Source organism: Erpetoichthys calabaricus, chromosome 17 (assembly GCF_900747795.2).
Source record: "Erpetoichthys calabaricus chromosome 17, fErpCal1.3, whole genome shotgun sequence".
NCBI classification, from domain to species: Eukaryota; Metazoa; Chordata; class Cladistia; order Polypteriformes; family Polypteridae; genus Erpetoichthys; species Erpetoichthys calabaricus.
In genome coordinates this window covers 76,095,717-76,119,479 of record NC_041410.2, presented here as the reverse complement: position 1 = coordinate 76,119,479, position 23,763 = coordinate 76,095,717, and the positions used below count along the sequence as shown (strand labels likewise).

General features: G+C 37.2%; 1 protein-coding gene across 3 annotated transcripts in view; it reads right to left on the bottom strand.

The window, feature by feature from the left end:
- Positions 1-348: 348 nt before the first annotated feature.
- morf4l1 (mortality factor 4 like 1) overlaps positions 349-23,763 on the bottom strand; it is a 56,866-nt gene continuing 33,451 nt past the window's right edge. For all 3 annotated transcript variants that reach the window (XM_051920762.1, XM_051920763.1, XM_028822646.2), the window contains 7 exons: positions 22,906-22,931; positions 19,030-19,118; positions 18,696-18,797; positions 15,932-16,020; positions 15,265-15,437; positions 13,321-13,405; positions 349-1,235 (listed from right to left, as the gene is read on the bottom strand). In XM_051920762.1, coding sequence (XP_051776722.1) covers positions 1,151-1,235; positions 13,321-13,405; positions 15,265-15,437; positions 15,932-16,020; positions 18,696-18,797; positions 19,030-19,118; positions 22,906-22,931 — 649 coding nt within the window. In that variant the 3' untranslated portion in view covers positions 349-1,150. The remainder of the gene's footprint in view (positions 1,236-13,320; positions 13,406-15,264; positions 15,438-15,931; positions 16,021-18,695; positions 18,798-19,029; positions 19,119-22,905; positions 22,932-23,763) is intronic.

The window sequence follows — 23,763 nt, the reverse complement described above, 5'->3', positions numbered from 1 at the left end:
AACTCAAAAAATCAGCAGCAGTTTACCAAATGTAATAAACCACTGCCTCCACGCTTACCAAATATATGGATTTTCAAAAATAATGTTAAGGCATTGTTATTTTAAAACCCCATGTAAAATTAAGGAATTAATTCTAACAACATTTTTAACAGAAATACTACACTATTAAAATGGCAATCACCATTCCAATTCAAAGGAAAAAATGTATTCTGTATAAAAAGTATATTTACTTGCACTGTTAAATATATAGTACATTTTATAGCACTCAATACTTTTTGAACAACGGGGAAAAAAGCTTTAATCCTCAACTGACAACAGCAGGCAAAAAGCACAGGCACAGGACAAACCCAGAATTAAACATTTTTATTTACAACTGTATATACAAGACACTGACAAATGAGAAATATAAAAACCTCTTCATTTGGCCAAGAGATAAAGGTAATACTGCCATTTGCAGCCAGTCAGGAGGGAAATTGGGTCAAATACATGTTCAAGTGAGAATATACCACCACCAAAAGAAAAAAGTAAAATAGTGGGACACACTTTACAGTGTATATTTGGGTAAAAATGGATTCTAACAATTTTTTGTGTAACATAAGAGATGGCTCTTAGGCATATATTGCTCACACTAGTCCATCTGACAAAAAAAATCTTTTAAGGCTGGGGGAGAGAAGGGCTACAGAAAAACTGGACAAATGAACTCTGGCTTCATAAATATTAAAGTATTCCAAAACTGAGTGAGACCTCTCTCTTCATTGGGGTTCTCATTTCTCAAATTTGTATAATGTACAAAACATGGCAACCAAAATGTGCCTCTCTGTCACCTAGCTAACGTTTCAAGTCTCTTCCAATTTGCTAAATGTCTAATTACACTTAGCAATGAGAGGCAAGACTGTATGTGTTTTTCACATTTAAATACTGGAAGGAGGAGGTGATCAATAAATAGATCCATAAAGTCATCCACATAACACAGTTCTCTTTGGGGGGTGGGCATACCAAGGAGTTTCAATTGCAAACTGTAAATTAGATCTAACTTGGGACAATTTTTTGAATGATAAGCTCCTCTCTTATCCACCCAAATCTGAAACCACCGAACTTGAACTGTGAAAGTAGGAGGGGGAAAAATCCATCTGACATTTTGATTATTTCTTCACACTGCTTTCCGATGATACTCTGGAGGAGCCACTTCATAGTCGCTGGCACTAAAGAGAGTAGAAGCATTTTTCACTAGATACCTGCAAAAGCACAAAAGGAAAGTTATAAATTATAAAATACTTCTAAAATTGACAATGCTTTTTTTATTTATTAAAAGCATATAACATTCCATACAATCATGTCAAACTTAGCAAAACTAAAATCAAATCAACCCCCACCCATGAGACAGAGAGGAAGGCCAACAACTAAAAGATGTTAAGAGCAGTAAAGAGAGAATGGAGTCTTTTGCCCCAATATAAATGCTTATTCTAAAATGTTATTGGATTAGGTCCTGCCAGGTTTTAAAAATGTTTTGCACAGATCCTCCAAGTGAGAATTTGATTTTTTCTAATTTCAAATAGTATATAACAACCGCTATCTACTGACTTATAGAGCTGGATTAGTATTCTTCCAGTTGAGCTAGTCAAGTCTACGTGCTAGTAGTGAAGTAAAGGCAATTACAGTTTGTTTGTCCTTCTCCACTTTAAGCCCATCTGGAAGTACCCCAAACACAGCTGTTAATGGATTAGGAGGGTTTGGGACACCAAGGCTGTCCGATTGCCATTTAAAAATGTTCGTCCAGAATGATGTTAATTTGATACACACCCAAAGCATGTGGCCTAGTGAAGCTGGAGCTTGATTGCAACGTTCACGGGTTGGAACATTCCCCGGAAACATCTTGGACAATTTCAGATGTGCTTGATAAAAGATTAAGTTGAATAACTGAATGTTTTGCCCATATGGAGCTAGAGAGTGAATTCTGTGTGTGGCTGTCTTCCACTCAGTTTCTGAAATGTTGAGTAAGAGATCCTTTTCCCACTGTACTCTGGGATCTTTAAAAAGAAGGGACTTTAAAATGTTTTTATATATTATAGAAATGCTATCCGAGTCCCCAAGACTGATTAGTATCTCTTCTGGAATAGAAATAGGTGGGAGGTGAGGAACACTGGGCAGATTTCGTTTAGCAAAGTATCTAATTTGGAGATAATGGAAAAATTGTGTTGATGGGAGGTTAAATTTGGAGTATAATTGTTCATAGGATGCAAAGACATTTATATTCAAATCTCTAAATGATTTAATCCCACACGTTTTCCAAATATTAAATCTGTGCAAGTTCCAGAGGGTGGTAAAAGGTGGTTATCATGTAGAGATGATACAGATAAAATAGTCTAACTTTTTTTTTTTTTTTTTAAAGCAAATGTCATTTTACATGCCCATCACTATCCCCTTGTTCCCAACCCATCCTATTACCCCTGGACCCACTTGTGACTTAACAATTATCTCATCCCTAGGTGAAATTCATTAAGATGCATTATACAATAAGTGTCTAAACTGTGGGGTCTTACTTCAGAGAATACCGCAGCATTTTTGTTCTTGAAAAGTGCCAATTTGATCTTCAGCTAAACAATATCTATAGATAATGGTAATACAGTAATCCCACGCTATATCGCGCTTCGCGGCTTCACTCTATCGCGGATTTCATATGTAAGCATATTTAAATATATAATCGCAGATTTTTTGCTGGTTCACGGATTTCTGCGGACAATGGGTCTTTTAATTTCTGGTACATGCTTCCTCAGTTGGTTTGCCCAGTTGATTTCATACAAGGGACGCTATTGGCAGATGGCTGAGAAGCTACCCAACTTACTTTTCTTTCTCTCTCTCTTGCGCTGACATTCTCTGATCCTGACGTAGGGGGATTGAGCAGGGGGGCTGTTCGCACACCTGGACAATATGGATGCTAGTATAAAAATGCTGAAAGATTATCTTCACGTTGCTCCCTTCTGTGCAGCTGCTTCGTGAAGCGACATGCTGTACGGTGCTTCGCATACTTAAAAGCCCGAAGGGCACATATTGATTTTTGATTGTTTGTTTTTCTCTGTCTCTCTCTCTCTTTCTCTGCTCCTGACGGAGGGGGTGTGAGCTGCCGCCTTCAACAGCTTTGTGCCGCAGTGCTTCGCATACTTAAAAGCCAAACAGCCCTATTGATTTGTTTGCTTTTCTCTCTCTTTCTGACAGTCTCTGCTCCTGACACGCACTCCTTTGAAGAGGAAGATATGTTTGCATTCTTTTAATTATGAGACGGAACTGTCATCTGTCTTGTCATGGAGCACAGTTTAAACTTTTGAAAAGGGTTCGCTTCCCAGGTTCTCCCTGTGTGGAGTTTGCATGTTCTGCGTGGGTTTCCTCCCACAGTCCAAAGACATACAGGTTAGGTGTATTGGCGATTTTGTCCCTAGTGTGTTTGGTGTGTGTGTGTGTGTGTGTGTGTGTACGTGCACCCTGCGGTGGGCTGGCGCCCTGCCAGGGGTTTGTTCCTGCCTTGCGCCCTGTGTTGGCTGGGACTGGCTCCAGCAGACCCCTTTGACCCTGTGTTAGGATATCAGGGGGGTTGGATAATGGATGGATGGAAAAGTAAGTTGACCTCTATATTTATTACTACCTCAAATACCTAAAATTAGTATCTCGTGACAATGATTATATCATTACGGAGGATCTTGGAGGAACACATCTTATTTTTTCCTCAGACATTTAGTTTGTTCTTAGTTGTGTGTGTTATCACCATACCTAAATCAAAAAAAGCTCTCAGAGGCCAATCATTATGGGAAAGGATTTAGAAAGATCTTCAAACAATTGGAGGTCAATTTCCCAAAAGATCATCTCTAAGTGGAGAAGATTTCAAACAAATGCCAGTTTGTCCAGGCAAGGCCACCCCAGTAAGTTCAGCCTAAGAGCAGAACATAAGAGACTGAAAAAAAAGTCTCCAAGAACCGCAACATTTCATTGCGAGATCTACAGGTTAGCTCTTGCCACTGGTGATGTCAAAGCACACAAGCTAATATTAGAAAGAGGCTGAAGAAATTAGACCTACATGGGAGATGTGCAAGGAAGAAACCTTTGCTGCCCAGAAAGAAGAGCATCAGGAAAACACTAAGTTTACCCACGAATACCTAGGCAAAGGTTGGGCCTATACTACACTGAGCTCTAGACAGACAAGCAAAGATTCATTCACTTGATACTCACTATACATCATGGTGATGGAAATGTTATGATTTGGGACTGATTTTGCTATAACAGGGCATGGGCAGCTAACCTTCATAGACTTCAATATGAATTCACCATTGCTCCAAAGAATGGTTGAGGGTGATGTGAGACTATCAGAAGACTGAAGCTCAGCCAAAACTGGTCCTTGCAACATGACAATTACCCTAGACATACCAGTAAAACCATGGAACCAAGGAATGGCTGAAAACAAAGAAATGGAGGGTTCTGGAATTTCTAAGTCAAAGCCCAGATCTAAATCCTATCAAGGTGCTTTGGGGGGATTGGAAACAGGTTATGAATGCAAAATACCCCTCAAACATTACACAGCTAAAAGAACTCCGCATGGAGGAGTAGGAAAAATGCTCTGGGTCAATGTTGAAGACAGGTGGACAATTATAAGAAATGCCTACTTGAGGATGCTTCTACCAAAGAATGCCCACAATTAAAGCCAATGGTATACTTATTTTTTCATGGATAGAAATCAAATACAGTCATATGAAAAAATTTGGGAACCCCTCTTAGTTCTTTGAATTTTTGTTTATCATTGGCTGAGCGTTCAAAGTAGAAACTTCTTTTTAATATATGACATGCCTTATGGAAACAGTAGTATTTCAGCAGTGACATTAAGTTTATTGGATTAACAGAAAATATGCAATATGCATCATAACAAAATTAGACAGGTGCATAAATTTGGGCACCCCAACAGAGATATTACATCAATATTTAGTTGATCCTCCTTTTGCAAACATAACAGCTTCTAGATGCCTCCTATAGCCTTTGATGAGTGTCTGGATTCTGGATGGAGATATTGTTGACCATTCTTCCATACAAAATCTCTCCAGTTCAGTTACATTTGATGGTTGCCGAGCATGGACAGCCTGCTTCAAATCATCCCACAGATTTTCAATGATATTCAAGTCAGGGGACTGTGACAGCCATTCCAGAACATTGTACTTCTCCCTCTGCATAAATGCCTTTGTAGATTTCAAACTGTGTTTTGGGTCATTGTCTTGTTGGAATATCCAACCCCTGCGTAACTTCAACTTTGTGAATAATGCTTGAACATTATCCTGAAGAATTTGTTGATATTGGGTTGAATTCATCCGACCCTCGACTTTAACAAGGGCCCCAGTCCCTGAACTAGCCACACAGCCCAACAGCATGATGGAACCTCCACCAAATTTGACAGTAGGTAGCAGGTGTTTTTTCTTGGAATGTGGTGTTGTTCTTCCGCCATGCACAGCACTTTTTGTTATGACCAAGTAACTCAATTTTTGTCTCACCAGTCCAAAGCACTGGGTTCCAAAATTAATCTGGCTTGTCTAAATGAGCATTTGCATACAACAAGCGACTGTTTGTGGCGTGAGCGCAGAAAGGGCTTCTTTCTCATCACCCTGCCATACAGATGTTCTTTGTGCAAATTGCACCGAATTGTAGAACGATGTACAGATACACCATCTGCAGCAAGATGTTCCTGCAGGTGTTTGGAGGTGATCTGTGGGTTGTCGGTAACCATCCTCACAATCCTGCCCATATGCCGCGCCTGTATTTTCCTGGCCTGGCAGACCTGGGTTTAACAGCAACTGTGCCTGTGGCCTTCTGTTTCCTGATTACATTCCTTACAGTTGAAACTGACAGTTTAAACCTCTGAGATGGCTTTTTGAAGCCTTCCCCTAAACCATGATACTGAACAATCTTTGTTTTGAGATCTTTTGAGAGTTGCTTTGAGGATCCCATGCTGTCACTCTTCAGAGGAGAGTCAAAGGGAAGCACAACTTGCAATTGACCACCTTAAATACCTTTTCTCATGATTGGACACACCGGTCTATGAAGTTCAAGGCTTAATGAGCTAATCCAACCAATTTGGTGTTGCAAGTAATCAGCATTGAGCAGTTACCTGCATTCAAATCAGCAAAATTACAAGGGGACCCGAATTTTTGCACAGCCAGTTTTTCACATTTGATTTATTTTCATACAACTAAATACTGCTTCACTAAAACTCTTTGTTCGGAAAACACCCCAGTACTCAGATGTTCTTAGGAAATGAAAGACATACCACAGTTATCTTTTTTTCATGAAAGTAAATTGCTGAGAGGGGATCCCAAACTTTTTCATATGACTGTAGCTGTTCATTTTTTCATTGATTATTACAATGTGAAATTTTCATAGTAATATACATCTTTATCTAAAGATTCTGTTTAAAAAGGATGAAATCTATGTCAGCATAGGCTACAAATAAAACATTTCATGGAGTGCACTCACTTTTCACATGACTATACAGCCACTGTAACACTTTTTACAATTCTACAGCTGTTTTAATAAGGCAATCATATTTAACAAAAGTCTATTTCACTAAAAGTCTTCATATCTATAAATTCTATATGTAGTTTAAAAAACTAACGCATGCCGTATTTTAAAAAATTCATGAAGAATTAAGTACAAGACTTACTAGCTTATCTTAGGACCTATTTAAACTTTACAAAATTTTAAAATAACTGTTACAAATTAATCAAACGACTAACCAGTGTAAGGGGGCATTAAGTATGTGCAAGAAAGAAATCTGGTCAGTCTGTCCTTAACAATACTTATCAGTGCGTTCTGAAGACCGCCTCAGGATGAGTGCTGTAAGTGCTCATTACACTTGCAAGAGTCTACAAATTGAGACAATTTAAAGCCACAGTGGATATCCTTTAAAAACTTTAACATTGCCACAAGCCACAGCTACTTCATATGATCTAACATTTTTTCCTGCAGCCAATATCCTTGTTAAAACCTCAGTTTAACATACACTGAATAGCAACAGCATTCATGGGTGAATATCCATGGGGGAAAAAAGGGAAAAAATGTACTCCATAAAAGTACTGCGCTTGTTAAAGGCCATTAAATAAGTTACATCTTCACCACACAAGGCATGCTTTAGTATGGATAATGTAGTTACAGGTCTTCCCTGCACTAGCCTAAGTACTGCCATTTTAATGATATCAATGACTAAGAAATTTTTTTTTCACCTGTCATCACTGCCATACAATTTTAGGAAAACAAACAGTAACATACCTTAGCAATACAATACTGTCTATTTTACAAGGATCTGTTCCATGAAATTTAGAATCACAAGCGCCAAAGCCTACACTAGCACCATGGGAACGCAAAACAGGAAAACTACCATAGACCGGCCATTGCCATTAATTCAAAAACCCGGGGCAGCTTAGAATGGCTGGTTATTCTAAGGTGAACATCATCCTTTGGATATGTAAGGAAAACCAGAGTACTCGGAACAAATCCTCCTCCTGTAAAATACTGTTTATGATGACAATTGTCCTGGTGATCTGAGGCATTATAGCTGCCAACATGCACCTCAGACTCAGCAGTGTGAAAAATTAAAATTGTAATCCATTTCTCGTACAGGTCTGTGGTGACTTCTTCCTTTTTGGATAGTCTGTTTGCCTACAAAATAGAAGAATTTGCCTAAATATTGATTCTTCTGTTTATTAATCAGCTGTACTGTGCGGACAAAGTATTGCAAGCATTTTAACTTAATACAATTTAAATAGGATTTGTAGACATATGGTGATGTACTAGTACTGAGAAAATTCTTTGGAGCTAGTTATCTGGGTTTTAAAGTGTATATTTCCTTATTGTACAACATTAGGATACAAATAAAACAACACAATACAAATCAAAAAATGTTGTTTTTAAAAACAGCAACAGACTGGTATCTTGTTGGGGTGGCTGGAACACCACAGGTCTGGTTTTCAAACTCATCCTTCAGGCACCATGGCTATTCCATACATCTGTTGTCAAACACCATGTCGGACTCCAACTAATGAGATAGTGATGAGCCAAACAAGATGAGCTACTGGTGCAATTTAACAAACAAATGATGTACTGGATGGTAACCACAAATAGAGGAGTGCCTCAAGTTAAGGTTTAAGTATGGCTAAGGAAACATACTTTAACAGACACAAAATCATACTTTTGTATCAACAAGGTCAGTGCATCAATTGCAGTCAGTAAGCAGTTATACATTAAACCAACTTTCAAGATGTAGTGATCAATATGTTAAAGAAAGTAGAAAAAACTTGGCAAGCTAAAGACAGACAACACAAAAGTAGGCTTGTGTGGCTGGATGATATCATTACCAATTGATGATTGACTATTTACATTACCAAGGGTTTGATCCACATGCCCCTCGTTATGGGGTTTACCATGGTTGGTGTGATAGACTTATATTTATGCTTTATGCAATTTGTTTTCATAATGAACCTAAGTGAAGAATCATGTCAGTTTGTCATAATATTTAATGAGCTTCTTTAAAGTCAAACATCCTCCAGGGGACAAATATAGTTCTATATATCTACACTAGCTGTGCTACTCAGCTTCGCCTGGGACTCAGTTATCCTGCCACTGGTTAATCAGATGTATCAGAAGTACTATGTAACTACCCAAGTACTTTTCTATATAGTATGTTAGCATTTTTTTTTCTTTTACCAGGGTCTAATAGTATTAGTTGACTTGAGCTGCTTTTTGTTGATCCTGTTATAAACAGTCCTCGGTGGTGTTGGTATGAAAGAGATTGCAGTAGAACTCTGCCTTAAAGTGGTATTCAGTAATGTTATATGGGTTATTTAAAGATGATTCATTCAAAGCTAAAAATCTCTACTCTCTATTAGCACCAAAGCCTAAAATTAGTACTGACTCAGTATTGAGTGGATTTGAATAAATATCTACTAATAAACAAAAAAAGCTACTAATTATTTTTACTCACTGAATAGCACAATCCTGTTCTTTTCTCATCACATTTTGAGAAACAGCATCACATCAGTAAAGGGGGGGGGGGGGGGGGGGGGGGGGGGTCGGGAGAGAGGGAATCATGCTTCATTCTGTGCAATTGTTGTTTTGCGCATCACTTAATTTGCTAAGTGGACAGTTTTTTTTCTTTTTGTTATCTTTTTCTTTTTTTTTTTTTTTTTTTTTTAAACTTCACAAAGCACTTAATGTTGAACATTGATTAGTAATGCAAACTGAATGACGATATGCAGATGAACAACAGTGTTGGCGTTTTCAAAAGTACAAGGCTATAAACTGATTTGCAAAAAAAAAAAAAAAAAAAGTGGTATAATCAGTTTCTCTCACATTTACCTTCAAAAGTGTCATACCCCCAGTCCACTGAAGTGATCTATAGCACCACATAATATTTTTCCCCATTTCTAACAGCACTCATTTCACCATGGATGCACACCCTTATCCCCGCTCTTTAAATTGCACTTTATTCATGAAGGGGGAACTTTACACTCTTCAAATGCTGTCAAAGAACTTTAAAAGGTAAAACTGGGTGCCAAGGCCATAAATGTTGAGAAACATTTCCAAAATAAACACGGAGATAATGAAATTGTTACTCTAAAGTTACTAAGGTATTATTTATAAAAAAAAAAAAATGCAAAAAGCAGCAGTTGCTACCTCTCATGACATTCTATGTTTGTTGATTCTGTTATTTGAACTTTGTTCAATGCTAATGTGTGAAGAATCACATTGGTTGACAGGAAATGTAATCCATACATAAGTATTCACACAAGGTAGCAAAAAAGATGGGGGTTTAATATATATTAGATAACTTATTCACAGCAACAGTTGGGCAAAATTGACCACACATAGCCATAGAGCCTGGCAAGCACTTGTTAAATGCGTCTTTTAGCTTCAATGAACTTTGCTCCTTTCACTTAACTTATGCAGACAGTACTCAATTGCATAAACCGGCATGCCCCAATTCTCCATAAGATTGCTGTGGCGAAACGGGGAACGCTGTACATTATAATGTCCCACTCACTAGAGAGTGGTTAATGATAAACACCAACAAATAAACGTGTGCTAGCGAAATTTACTTTTGTCTACAATGTCACCAAATTTTAATAAAATCAGTCAAAAGCATTTTTGAGGTTTTTTTGAGATTTTAAGGTATTTCGTTTTTTTTTTTTTTACCCCTTTATACTGATATTAAAATGTCCTTTCTTAGCAGATACCTACTACCTAGATCAGGGGTTCCCAAACTTTTCAGCTCACGACCCCCAAAATAACCATGCCAGTGACTCGTGACCCCCACTATCCTCGGAAGTGGTTGAAATATACAAATGTTGCGCGCAACGGTGCACATGCGCCAATAGGCCTATCCAAACATGAGAATGACAACACGAAAGAACACAATGGTCTAACAACCATATAAATTTTTTTAATAATAATTTACTCATTTGTTTAATTTCAACAAAACATCTTATCCAAACAAGAGCATGACAACAAAAAAGAACATAACGCTCTAACAACCATAGAACTTTTTTCATCCAGCTCAGAAAACATATCAATCCTTCCTATTTCAACTTGCTCAGTCCAGCACTCAAGTTTTCTCTTGAATGCGTGGATTTTATCATTTAGCGAAATTATGTGTGTGTTCTCACCTTGAAATGACATATTAAGTCCATTCAGTTTTTCAAATATGCAAGCCAAATACGCTAGCCTTGTTAACCAGTCAGGATCAGTGAGGTGATCAGCGAGCTGGGACCCATGCTCCATCAGAAATAAGCGCACTTCGTCCCGCAGCTCAAACAGGCGGCAGAGCACATTCCCTCGCGAAAGCCACCTGACTTCTGTATGGAAAAGCAAGCACTCATGCTCCGATCGCAGTTCGTTACAGAGAGTGGCAAACAGTCTGATATTGAGTGGATGCGCTTTTATATTGTTGACCATTTTTATCGTAGTCTCAAGAACACGTTTAAGTTCTGGGTCAAGTGTTTTGCTCGCAAGAGCTTCTCTGTGTATAATACAATGCGTGAATTTTACGTGAGGCGCCACTTGTAAGACTCTTGCTTTAAGACCTTTCTTTTTCCCCAGCATCGCTCCAGCACCCGTCTGTATACACACCGACGCACTCGCTCCAAGACAGTCTGATGGCTTTTTAATTTGCATGTTTTTATTAAATGTAACTATTAACTACTAGTTTTTATCTTTTGTTAGTTATGGATAAAATGTTATTTCTAAAAAATTAAATTAATTAATTTCTAAAAAGTTTTTAAAAAGTATTTGATTTCTTGGAAATTATCTCGCGACCCCCCCCCCCCCCCCCCCCCAATGTCTCACAACCCCCACTTTGGGAACCACTGACCTAGATGGTAGCACCCTACCAAATTTGAGCTTTTTAACTAAATATGACATTGTGCTTGTGCGAGAGAGAGCGCATGTGTTTCCTTCAGCAAATAAATTTAATGTCCACATGACTACGCTTAAATATATTTTTCTTGGATGGACTAAAACTGCTGCATAGTACTATAAATATTTAGTACCACATAGCTAGTTTTATTTTAATCATGTTGATGGGTTATGAGTCATCTGCAGGGCATTCTCTTTAAACCCAGTTAACTGACAACTGCTTGTATATGATGTGTAAGAGATTATCAGATACTGTCAAATTCCAAATTCCATACTAAGAAGATTAATCAAAATTATTTTAAAATCGGGGTGTCAAACTCAAGGCCTACAGGCCAGATCCAGCCCTTGGACCTTTTTGAAGCGGCCGGTTTGTCAATACTCAGAACATTATGGTCCGCAATGATCAGTTTTCTCAAGGACCCCCCCCTTAACGTTCATTTCAGATGCAAATTGTATCCATGTATAACTTGGATGGATTACATTTACACCTGTCTTTAGAATGTGCCTCCAGTGTCTGCCCGTGTCCATCATTTAGAAAATGTAGCAGTAGTTGTTTGTTAATATATCTCAGCCTGAGCTAGGTATTATAAAGCATTATTTTGAAAGTTTAACACACATGCTTTAAATCAAATAATTCAGTTTACACATATTCATTCATGTAACAGTATTTAAACACCACACATCACATGACATTTGCCACAAACACTTTCTTCGAAAAGATCTGATCTGCTGTAATCCATGTTAGGCCTTGACTAATGATTTATTACAAGTAAAATAAAAGGCTTTGATACCAAAGTAGTAAAGATTATTAGTCTCATATTGCAAAAACTGAATCCTGGTAAGAGACACGTACCACTGAAACATTATCTTTAGGAGTTGCCGTGACAGTGTCAGCAAAAAAAATTAAAGCATTAGCCAAAGATACATAAAACAAAAACAAACCTAAGGAAATGCATCACCATTCAGCTTCTGTAGAATACAACAGAACTATGTTGACTACAGGAATTCCTGCTGGCTGGCTATATGACACCATATGTGACACTGAGAGAAGTTTTACTGAGAAATTGTTAATTAAAAAGGTATATTGTATAAAAGTGGTACAAGCAAACACTTTGAGACTTTGTGCTGCAGGTTTGATAGGCCAAGTGGCAGTAAGAAAGCCATTCCTTAAAAGGACAAAATAAGCCTTGCCTGACCCATGAAATGCCAGCTGTGGACTACTGCATACTGGAAGAAAGTCTTCTGGACCAATGAATCAAAACTTGAAACCTTCAGTTCATCATGCAGGGTGTTTGTACACCGTCAAGTTGGTGAAAGGATGGTTCCTCACTGTGCGACACCAACTGTCAAACATGGAGGAGGAAGTGTAATGGAGTTCTTTTGCTGGAGGCAGAGTTGGTGACTTACATATAGTGACTGGCATTTTGAATCAAAAGGGTTACCACAGTTTGGCTGTTACATCAGCAAAATTGGCTACTTTGACGAACAGAAAATATGAATAAAATGTTGTATACTTAATGATTCATTGACTTTTTAAATTTGCCATTGCTTATTTGTTATATAGCTTATTTTCATGAAACATTAAGCCATTAAACTGTGTGCATTTCCATAAAAATTGAAAAAACTGAGGTGTTCTAAAAACTTTTGACTGGTAGTGTAAGTATGCCAAACCGTACCAAAGTGTAAGATGCAAATGCACCTATAAAAGGGACTAAATAAGTTGGTGATTGCAGCATAAACACCATGTCATAATGTATGGAGCTGCATTGTGCCAAGTTAATGATTGGAAGAAGCACAACACTATTGCTACAACTACCACTACACCCAAAGCACTCCAGGAGGTAAGAAATCTGTAAATACATGCAAATTAAAGAATAAAATTCTTACTTTAAAAAATCCTGAAGGTAGTTCAATAAAAGTGCTAGACTCTTCTCATCAAGTGGGGTATATGCCAGCATGGCCCCAATTCGAACTAAAAACAAGTACAAAATGCATTATTTCACAAATTTGCAAACTGCCATTCAAGTATAAATGCTTGTCCCATGCAATAAAAGATTAATATCTTTTTAAATATTATGCTTTTCATCTGCAAAACAAATAAAAACAGTAACAGTATTAAAATTGGCCCACATTAACATAAAAAAAAAAAAATCTGTTGCTACTGCTCTCAGTATAACACATTTCCCAGAATTTGAATACATATATGCTACACTATACACAAACTCTATTTATATGGAAAAAAGAAATCCAGTTTCAGTATGGTATATCATGAACACAATGATTACTATGAACATTTGTAAGCTCAGTTAGTTTGGATCAATTCTGCTATTTCTTAACCTGCTTAACAGTATAGATTTTCATCACAAAGTCACAAAAAACAAAACAGTCTGTTTTCAAAAAATACTGCTATGTACACAGCTAGCAGCCAGGCGGATTATCCTCTCTTTGCTAAAAAGGGGGTGGGTTGGGTTTCTGTGATGTAATGTAATCTAAAACTGTAAAGTACTGAAATCAGCTTTTTTTATGCTTTTATGTTATAAAATACACAAACTATGACTTACTTTCAAGATTTTACCTACTTTCACAAAATACATTTAATCAGAACTTGCCTCTTCCTAATTCAATTAAATATAATTATTCACCAATTTAAACATATTAAAAGAAAACACCCATGCAGAAAATACACATGGCAGGGCTTCCCATGTAATTGAATTTAGTGGGCTCACCACCCAATAATCTGAACTACCTGCCTAGTCATTCATAAGCACCGAGACAGTGTCCCAAGGGCAATGCCCCTTTTGTCAAAAAAAGAACAAAGCTGATCATGACTAACTGGAAAAACCAGATGAGCTCTGAAGTCCTTTCTCTTTCAACAGAAACCGAAAGAACAACTGTCTGAAGAAAACTAGGGTGCCCATGTTTGGCAATGAGACAAAACAACTTATCACCAATAGAAATGTAGGGCTGCTGTCTACTCTTACTCTGGCACCGGACAACCCAACATTGTTGAGAAAATCATAAATTCTTAAACATATTTGAGGATTCCAGAGAAGTTTATCAAGGCAACAAATCTCAAGACTAACCCTGGGCACAAAGTGAATATTTCAACGAGGCAATGATCCTAAATATTCAAATTCACTAAGGAAAGTCTTGGGAAGAAAAAGTTCCATGTTCTGGTATGATTAACCCAAAGTCCTAACCTGAATCCTACCGAAATGCTTTGGCAGGACCTGAAGACAGCTCCTCAAGCAAGTAGTCCTTCAAATCTCACAGAGCTTGAAAAGTTTTGTTTAAAAAAAAACAAAACAATCTGAGACAGAATAGTTGGCTACAGAAGGTAACATGAAGTTACAGCCATGTTACTGACTAAAAAGGTTTAATTTTGAAAACATATTTTAACAAAACAATGATAATCTTAACAGTCTAATATTCTTTAAGTTCAAATCCCTTTGTATGCAAAGTTTATTAATTGCCATCTACAATAAACATCCTAAAGAGTTCAATGACTTTCAAACATGACAGCAAGTATACCACTTGCAGGGATACCACTGTTGAGTAAGCAATACCACTGGAATAACCTCTAGGAAATTAGACAAGAAATTTTATGGATAGTTTTTCTTTGTTTGGTAAAAATAAGCTAATGGCTCATTTGTAAAAGAAGAGTATATCTTAAGTGGGTAAAAAAAAAAAAAGCACTGCTAATGAGAAGTGGCACACTAAGAAAACAGAGTGCAATCAAGCAATCCAGTCACACTAGAATACAAGGCTGTAATGCTGTTGAGAACTTAAACAACTACATTTTAGTAGTACTGATTTTAGTGCATTTCTTACCAAATAATCGTAGGAGGTGTGGTGCACCATAAATCTGTGACATTGGTGCATCTGGGTGATCTGCCAAAATCTCTGCATATTGTGGCCTCTCAAATTTATATAATAATTGTGTTCCCAGCATTACATTGAAGTATTCACGAATTCCAGCTACAACTTCATTAACAGCATACTCCCTGTTTTAAAAGAAAGAAAAACTGTAATTATAGAACATTTAATTTGGCACAGTTCCTTATGCTTTCTGGGACATAGAGATTAAATTTTAATTTCTACCTATATGAAAAGGATAATGAATGAACTCAAAAGGAAACTGTTAGGATCACGTGTTAAATTAAAAATTCTAACCACTCACTGCAAGACCTGCCTAATCCAATTAAAAGGTATGAAAAAAAATTTAAAAAGCTATAATTAAAACTGTAAATGATTTAGAACAAACTTAATATAAACTTGTCCCACATTAAACATTCAACAAACAAGTTTTAACTAGCTTACATAAAAGGGCAAGAGTTTTAACCTTCATGCCAGGGCAAGAAAACAAGAGAGATTTAGGTATTTGCAGAAACAGAAGTGCTAAGTCAGCCTTTTCTACTCAACTGCAAAACAGGGAGACATTTCATTTGTATAAAATTTACTGTACAATGTAATTTTTTTCCTCCATAAACACACTCACTTATTATCAGAATTTCCTCTAGACTTCTTATAGTTTCCATAATCTTCCAAGATGGTATCAACATTTTTTTTGGCAGGAAGATGAAACAACTGAAATAACAAATGAAATTCAAGTAAATGATTTAGCATTATAAGTAATGGCGAAAGACCATGTTGCCAGAGAAGGGAAGAAATTAAGGGTGGCTAGGAATACAATTTAACAATGACAACTTTTGTTATACTTTCTTGAGAAAACAGGAGTAATCTTTTATTAGAAAAGAAGAATGTGTAACCATGCCAAGTCGATCATAATGTGGTGCTTCGTCCTTTAGTGCTTATAATTCTAAGGTAGTTGTGCAATGCTACATCTGAACTTATCTATCATGGCAGGAGGCTGGGGGTCAGACCCAGCCGGGACACCTGGAAGGACCGGGAGGCAGACTATATGTACCCCGGGCCACGAGGGGGCAACCGCCGTGAATAGTGTTGGGACCATGGGGACGGAGCATGGAGGCTCAAACCCATTGGGGCCCATGGCCATTGCCAGGGAGTGCCCCGAGCCTCAAAGAGCCTGGGATATCTGCACTTCCGCCACACCTGGGAGGGTTGATGTGTTTTCTAGAACTGTGGTGTCTGCCTGATGGTGTTCGGGCTAGTTCTCACACTATATATTTGACAGGCATACACACTTAGGGTAGGGCCATTTTAACAGCATTATAGGCCCCTGGAAAAGCCACTACCTACACAACCACTCAGCAAGTCACAACATACACAGATTAGCATGGGGTCCCCTGGGTAACTGCCCAGCATGCCTATGCATTAAGACGGCCTTTTTGCAATTCCACGCCGTTTTTAACACAGTTTCATTTTGTGTCTGGAGGTCAGAGGGACTTCACTTCCTCTCCACCCAGGAAACCCTGGGAGACCAATATATAAACTATGCGGCTACCAGAAGTTACTCTTCACCATCCATTTATCATTTGTAGTAGACATCGATATTTGCAAATTGCTCAACTTAACTTGGTTTTATTTCAGCATTTCCCTTTCATCTAGAATGCCAAGTTGGCTATATTTAGGTACTACTGGCACTTCTCTAGATTAGCTTGTTGAAATCTGGAAATCACCTTTTAAATGGTACTCAAGTTGATGCGTTAGAACATCTATACAAGTTTATTTCTATCCATTTAGCAGTAACACTCAGCTGAGAGTATTCCATATTCATGTTAACAATACACCATCATTTGGGATGTATTTTTGTAATACATGTAGTAATAAATTGCATTGCAATTTTCATTCTAAGAGTTGGAATCTCACATACTTTAGCGATGCGGTTGATAATCCTGTACCAAAAAGCTGTATAACAGAGGCAACATACAAACTGAAACTAAAACTTAATTTAAGAGAATTTTAACTAGAGAGAAAAAAAAAAAAAAAAAAAAAAACTGGAAATGTGGAAAAAAAGAGGGATTACTAATCTCACTCAAATCAAACAAACATTCTGGTAATGTATTTATATAGTGAAATGAGAGTAATAATAACAATACATTTTATTTATATAGCGCCTTTCTCATGCTCAAGGCGTTTAGTAGGAGTAGTAATATATCATATAAATATACTCAATCAAGTTATAAACAGGGCATGCTATACTCTCAGGATAATTACTAATTATCTAATTAATAGTTATTACTTAAAATAAATTTGAAACTAACCTGATCAACTTTATTATGTTCTGTGAAATATTGGCAAAAACAAATATTTCAACACATGCAATGAACTGTCAGGGTGCAGTTCATTGTGTTGTTTTATGCACACTACGTATACAGTACATTGCTCATCATCTGAACTATGTCACATGAGTTTAGCAATAGTTATGTTTTATTGTTATATCAAAACATAGTGAGAGGATTCATTAAGCCATGTAATTACTGTATATCCTTAATACACAAAAAAAAATCAAAACCAACATTGCTGAAGAGGCATAAGGTGGAAAAACAGAAGTGTGCACAAATATCCATACTGTAGCCAGTACAAAGATGACCAAGTTCCATGATGTACCATTAATGAAGATTTAAAGCTACTCGTACCAATAATAAAGAAATCTAGTTTATTCTGCTCCTTTCAGAGTGCATTTTTACACAGCACTTTTATCATATAGGACATAACAAAAGTTATATATATTGATATATATCACTCTACGGTTTATCTTAATGAACTCAAACACATTCCGGATGTGGATCCCACAAACTGGCATACCCAAGTGACAGCTTAACCAGTTCAGCCTGATATGGTGTATAAAAAAAAAAAAAAAATGATGCAAGCTCAAGTACATTTATCCTTTTCCAATTTATTTTTCTCTATCACTTCAAATTCAAAACTAGTTAAAAGTCAAAATTGCAACATACAGTTCAGAAAGAGTACTGGTGTGAATACAGTGTATGTTAATGTTCACACTATTTGCTGACTGGTTTGATAATTTATTCAAGCATAAATATTTACAGTGCAAGCTGGTATATTTAAAGAACGTCTTTTCAAAAAGTGAAATGGGCATTAAAAAGTGACACATTAAGTCCATGAAGTATAATGGTTAATACAGCCAGGATATAAAACCAACAAATCTGTTCATTGTAAATATATTTTTTAAACTATGCTTTTATTGTAACTGTTCATGTGGAGAAACACATGCCCGTCAACTTCATCTGATCTGACAATGTGCAAGTTTACATCACACATTAATGTTTATGGTTTCAGTTTTAAAATTAATTTTTTGTCACCATACTAACTCCTACCTGTTTTTGCCTGGTAATCAAGTCCCAGTCATCAACAAGCCAAGGCTTTAATTCTTCTGGAATCTTTACTTTAACTTCCACTCTGTTCATAAACGTTTCCTCCTATAAAGAAAAAAATGAAATAGGAAAATTTATTACTCATTTCAACAAGAAAACTTTGTCAGTAATAACTCAAAGAAATAGGCACAAGAAAGCACTCTAACATGGGAAAATATTACAAAGAACCATATGCAGACATATACATTTTGTGCTGCTGTCAATGAAATTTCATGTTTTAAGGATTTTGATCATACTGCACCTACAAAATATAGAAAAGGAAAAACAGAAAACATACACTTTCTACAGTGGGGTCAACTCGTGCTCTCTTCTTCCTCGGAGGTTGAGGCATCTCACTGTTGCTAGTCCCCTCACCTGCTCCTGGAGCTTCATAGAAAGTAAGAAATGCAAGAACACTTCAGTGAAGTACAAAATTAACCTAAAAACATACTGCATCAAAATGCATTGTGCACTTGAACTTCAGAAGCTAGTTAACTGTTTTCCTCATACAGTGGTGTGAAAAACTATTTGCCCCCTTCCTGATTTCTTATTCTTTTGCATGTTTGTCACACAAAATGTTTCTGATCATCAAACACATTTAACCATTAGTCAAATATAACACAAGTAAGCACAAAATGCAGTTTGTAAATGGCGGTTTTTATTATTTAGGGAGGAAAAAAAATCCAAACCTACATGGCCCTGTGTGAAAAAGTAATTGCCCCCTGAACCTAATAACTGGTTGGGCCACCCTTAGCAGCAATAACTGCAATCAAGCGTTTGCGATAACTTGCAATGAGTCTTTTACAGCGCTCTGGAGGAATTTTGGCCCACTCATCTTTGCAAAATTGTTGTAATTCAGCTTTATTTGAGGGTTTTCTAGCATGAACCGCCTTTTTAAGGTCATGCCATAGCATCTCAATTGGATTCAGGTCAGGACTTTGACTAGGCCACTCCAACGTCTTCATTTTGTTTTTCTTCAGCCATTCAGAGGTGGATTTGCTGGTGTGTTTTGGGTCATTGTCCTGTTGCAGCACCCAAGATCGCTTCAGCTTGAGTTGACGAACAGATGGCCGGACATTCTCCTTCAGGATTTTTTGGTAGACAGTAGAATTCATGGTTCCATCTATCACAGCAAGCCTTCCAGGTCCTGAAGCAGCAAAACAACCCCAGACCATCACACTACCACCACCATATTTTACTGTTGGTATGATGTTCTTTTTCTGAAATGCTGTGTTCCTTTTACGCCAGATGTAACGGGACATTTGCCTTCCAAAAAGTTCAACTTTTGTCTCATCAGTCCACAAGGTATTTTCCCAAAAGTCTTGGCAATCATTGAGATGTTTCTTAGCAAAATCGAGACGAGCCCTAATGTTCTTTTTGCTTAACAGTGGTTTGCGTCTTGGAAATCTGCCATGCAGGCCGTTTTTGCCCAGTCTCTTTCTTATGGTGGAGTCGTGAACACTGACTTTAATTGAGGCAATTGAGGCCTGCAGTTCTTTAGACGTTGTCCTGGGGTCTTTTGTGACCTCTCGGATGAGTCGTCTCTGCGCTCTTGGGGTAATTTTGGTCGGCCGGCCACTCCTGGGAAGGTTCACCACTGTTCCATGTTTTTGCCATTTGTGGATAATGGCTCTCACTGTGGTTCGCTGGAGTCCCAAAGCTTTAGAAATGGCTTTATAACCTTTACCAGACTGATAGATCTCAATTACTTCTGTTCTCATTTGTTCCTGAATTTCTTTGGATCTTGGCATGATGTCTAGCTTTTGAGGTGCTTTTGGTCTACTTCTCTGTGTCAGGCAGCTCCTATTTAAGTGATTTCTTGATTGAAACAGGTGTGGCAGTAATCAGGCCTGGGGGTGGCTACGGAAATTGAACTCAGGTGTGATACACCACAGTAAGGTTATTTTTTAACAAGGGGGCAATTACTTTTTCACACAGGGTCATGTAGGTTTGGATTTTTTTTCTCCCTAAATAATAAAAACCATCATTTAAAAACTGCATTTTGTGTTTACTTGTGTTATATTTGACTAATGGTTAAATGTGTTTGATGATCAGAAACATTTCGTGTGACAAACATGCAAAAGAATAAGAAATCAGGAAGGGGGCAAATAGTTTTTCACACCACTGTATATCACTATACTTTACAAAAATAAAAATTAAGATGTATATTTATTACTAGTAAGACAATACAGTTACATGGAGTCTCTGTCCTAGAAGTTATGACAATCACCATAAGCTACAAACTTAAACATTACATATTTCTGCACATGTGGATTTTCACTTGATATATATTTGCAGAATTTAAAAGACTGGAAAAAATAAACAACAGTGAATGTGGGACATAGATAGGCTGAGTGCCTGTCAGAATAGTCTGTCAATTCCCATAAACATGGCCTCCTCTAAACAGTTGAATAAGAACTTGAACATTTAGATATCCTACTATTACAGAGCTAGAGAAGGCTATAAAAAGAGAAATGACCAAAACTGGAATATTATAGAGAAATGAAAGTTAATGAGGATCTAACAGATTGAAGACGAAATGTGGAAGATACAGAGAAGTCTGACAGATCTGCTCATAAACTGCGCAAATCTGAAAATAAGAACCCACATAACTGCAAAGGTTTTAGCTGCCACCAAAGAAGTGGGTCACAGTACACCATTTTTTGTGCAAAACTAGTCTGCACAAAAGGGTTGTTAGATGGAAACTTTACACACAGCTTCATCACAAATATCAGAGAACTGATGAAAACAATACTGAACTTATTTGCCTCAATCATAAAAAAAAAATACAGAAAAGCAAATTAAATATTTGAAGAAAAACATCTTATCGACCATTAAGCATGTAAGTGGATAATAGTTTTAGAATTACTCTCGGCTAATGGAACAGAAAACATAGGGATGGAAAGTTAATTGGATTTAATTAAATATAAATACATTCTACAAACCATTTTTTCTGGGTCATTTGAAATATAACTGAAAAAAGCTTGAAATTTTAGCAAGACAGCAATCCAAAAAAATACTTCAGTATTCAACCATGACATAAACATAGGAAGGAAAATAGTTTTGGAATGGCTTTTACGGTATCCACGCTTGATTATTGATAATCTGTGAGAACAGCTCAAGCATGCATTGTACACACTGTGAGATGTTGTAATATTTTTGATCTTTGTTTTTGTTTGAAAGACCAGTGGAGTCTTTCTTAACTAAGGATGTTTGGACTCCTGGTTACAATAAACACGTGCTCACGGATATCTGCCAAAGAACAGGTTATAAAGTACTGACTGATAGTGTGCCCAAAAGTTTAAATGTCACATTCACCCCCACAAATAAAATGTAAATTAAAATTTTCAGAAATATGTTGTCACAGATGACTGGGGTCATTACCTGGCTGGGATGCCTGGAGGGACCGGAAAGGGACAGTAATAGCTTCCGGGTCACGAGGGGGCAGCCGCCCTGGATAAAAAGAGGACTATGGGAAAGGGACAAAGAGGTTCTGACCTGTTGGTAACCGTGGCCACCGCCAGGGGGCGCCTTAAGCCTCATGGGACCTGGGGAACTGTCACTTCCGCCACACCAGGCATGATGGCGGATGAACCTGCCAGGGACGCCCAGAGTGCTTCCGGGGCAAAGGGCAGCACTTCCGCCACACCAGGAAGTGTTGCCGGAAGATCGTAATCAGCCACCTGTAGCACATCCGGGAGGGAATAAAAGGAGCCGCCTCCTAACAGTCGGAGAGCTAGAGTTGGGAGCGGGAGCAGGACGAAGCTCCCAGGAGGAGATTGGCGGCTAAAAGACTGAGAAAGAAGGTTTAATTGGGGAGATTTACTTGCTGTGTGCATTGTGTGGTGTTCGAGACTTTATTCTTGTGATTAATAAATGTGTGATTTTGATAAAGATGTGGTTTCTGACTGGTGGTGTCCAGGTAAATCTCACAATGTTTAAGTTTAAACTCTGCTGAGGTCAAGGGTGTCCAAAGTAGATTGCTTTTTTTCATATTTATGTGCCTTAGCATTTATATATATATTAAAAAAAATCATTTTTGAAAAATTAAACAAATCTAGATCAATTTCCCCAGGTGATAATAAACCCATTATAATTTTCCTCACAGATCACTAGATAAGCACAAGGCTGTCACTTCATATTATATAGAATATAGCAATAAAACAAAACTTACTTTTCTGCTTGTTCTTTTTTGTTTTCCTAAAGTAGAAAAAGTATTAATTTTCAAAATTACAGTTTACACTTTATTAATTAGTTCTGAAGCAAGCAAAAACAAGTTAAATGTAAAAAAATGCATAAAATTACACTAAAGTTTTACTAATATTCACACCCAACATTAAAGTAAACTTAGACTGAATCATCCACAATATAATTCAATACGTTTTTAAACATTGGAGTGGTTAGTGCTGTTGTGTCACAGTTTCAGCATCATGGGCTAGAATCCCATGCTGTGTTGTCATCTTGATGGAGTCTGAATGTTACAAGTATTTGAATAAGATTTTCATCTGTTTTTCTTTGAACATACCACAAATATTTATATTTGGGCCAAGTTAAAATTGCAAGATAAGCCGTGTCAAAGACAGAAAATGCAAGAGCAGGCCATGAAATGAGACTGCACCCGGTCTAGGTTTGGTTCTTACCTTGCACCTAATGCAGCTGGGACTGGCCCTGTCACCCTATGACCCTAAACTGGATATAGCAGGTCTGAGAATGCTGTGTTATACACTTTGAGTAAGCCTAAGCCCAGCGTCATCAATAAACATATCCCATCACCATCATGTTTTATATTTTATTGCTATATACTATACCACTTTATGAAAAAGCAATTATTTTAAATTTGTTTAAAGTATCTAAGTTAAAAAAAAAATTAAAAAAAATTATTCATAGTTCTACAATGTCAAAAAAAGAAACTCTTAACAGGATTCCTAGCTACCTCTAGAATATGAGATACAAAGAATGGGGGGGAGAAAAAAAAAAAAAAAAAAATCACAGTGCACACTGTGGTGTAAAGCTAAAACAAAAATTAGAAGCC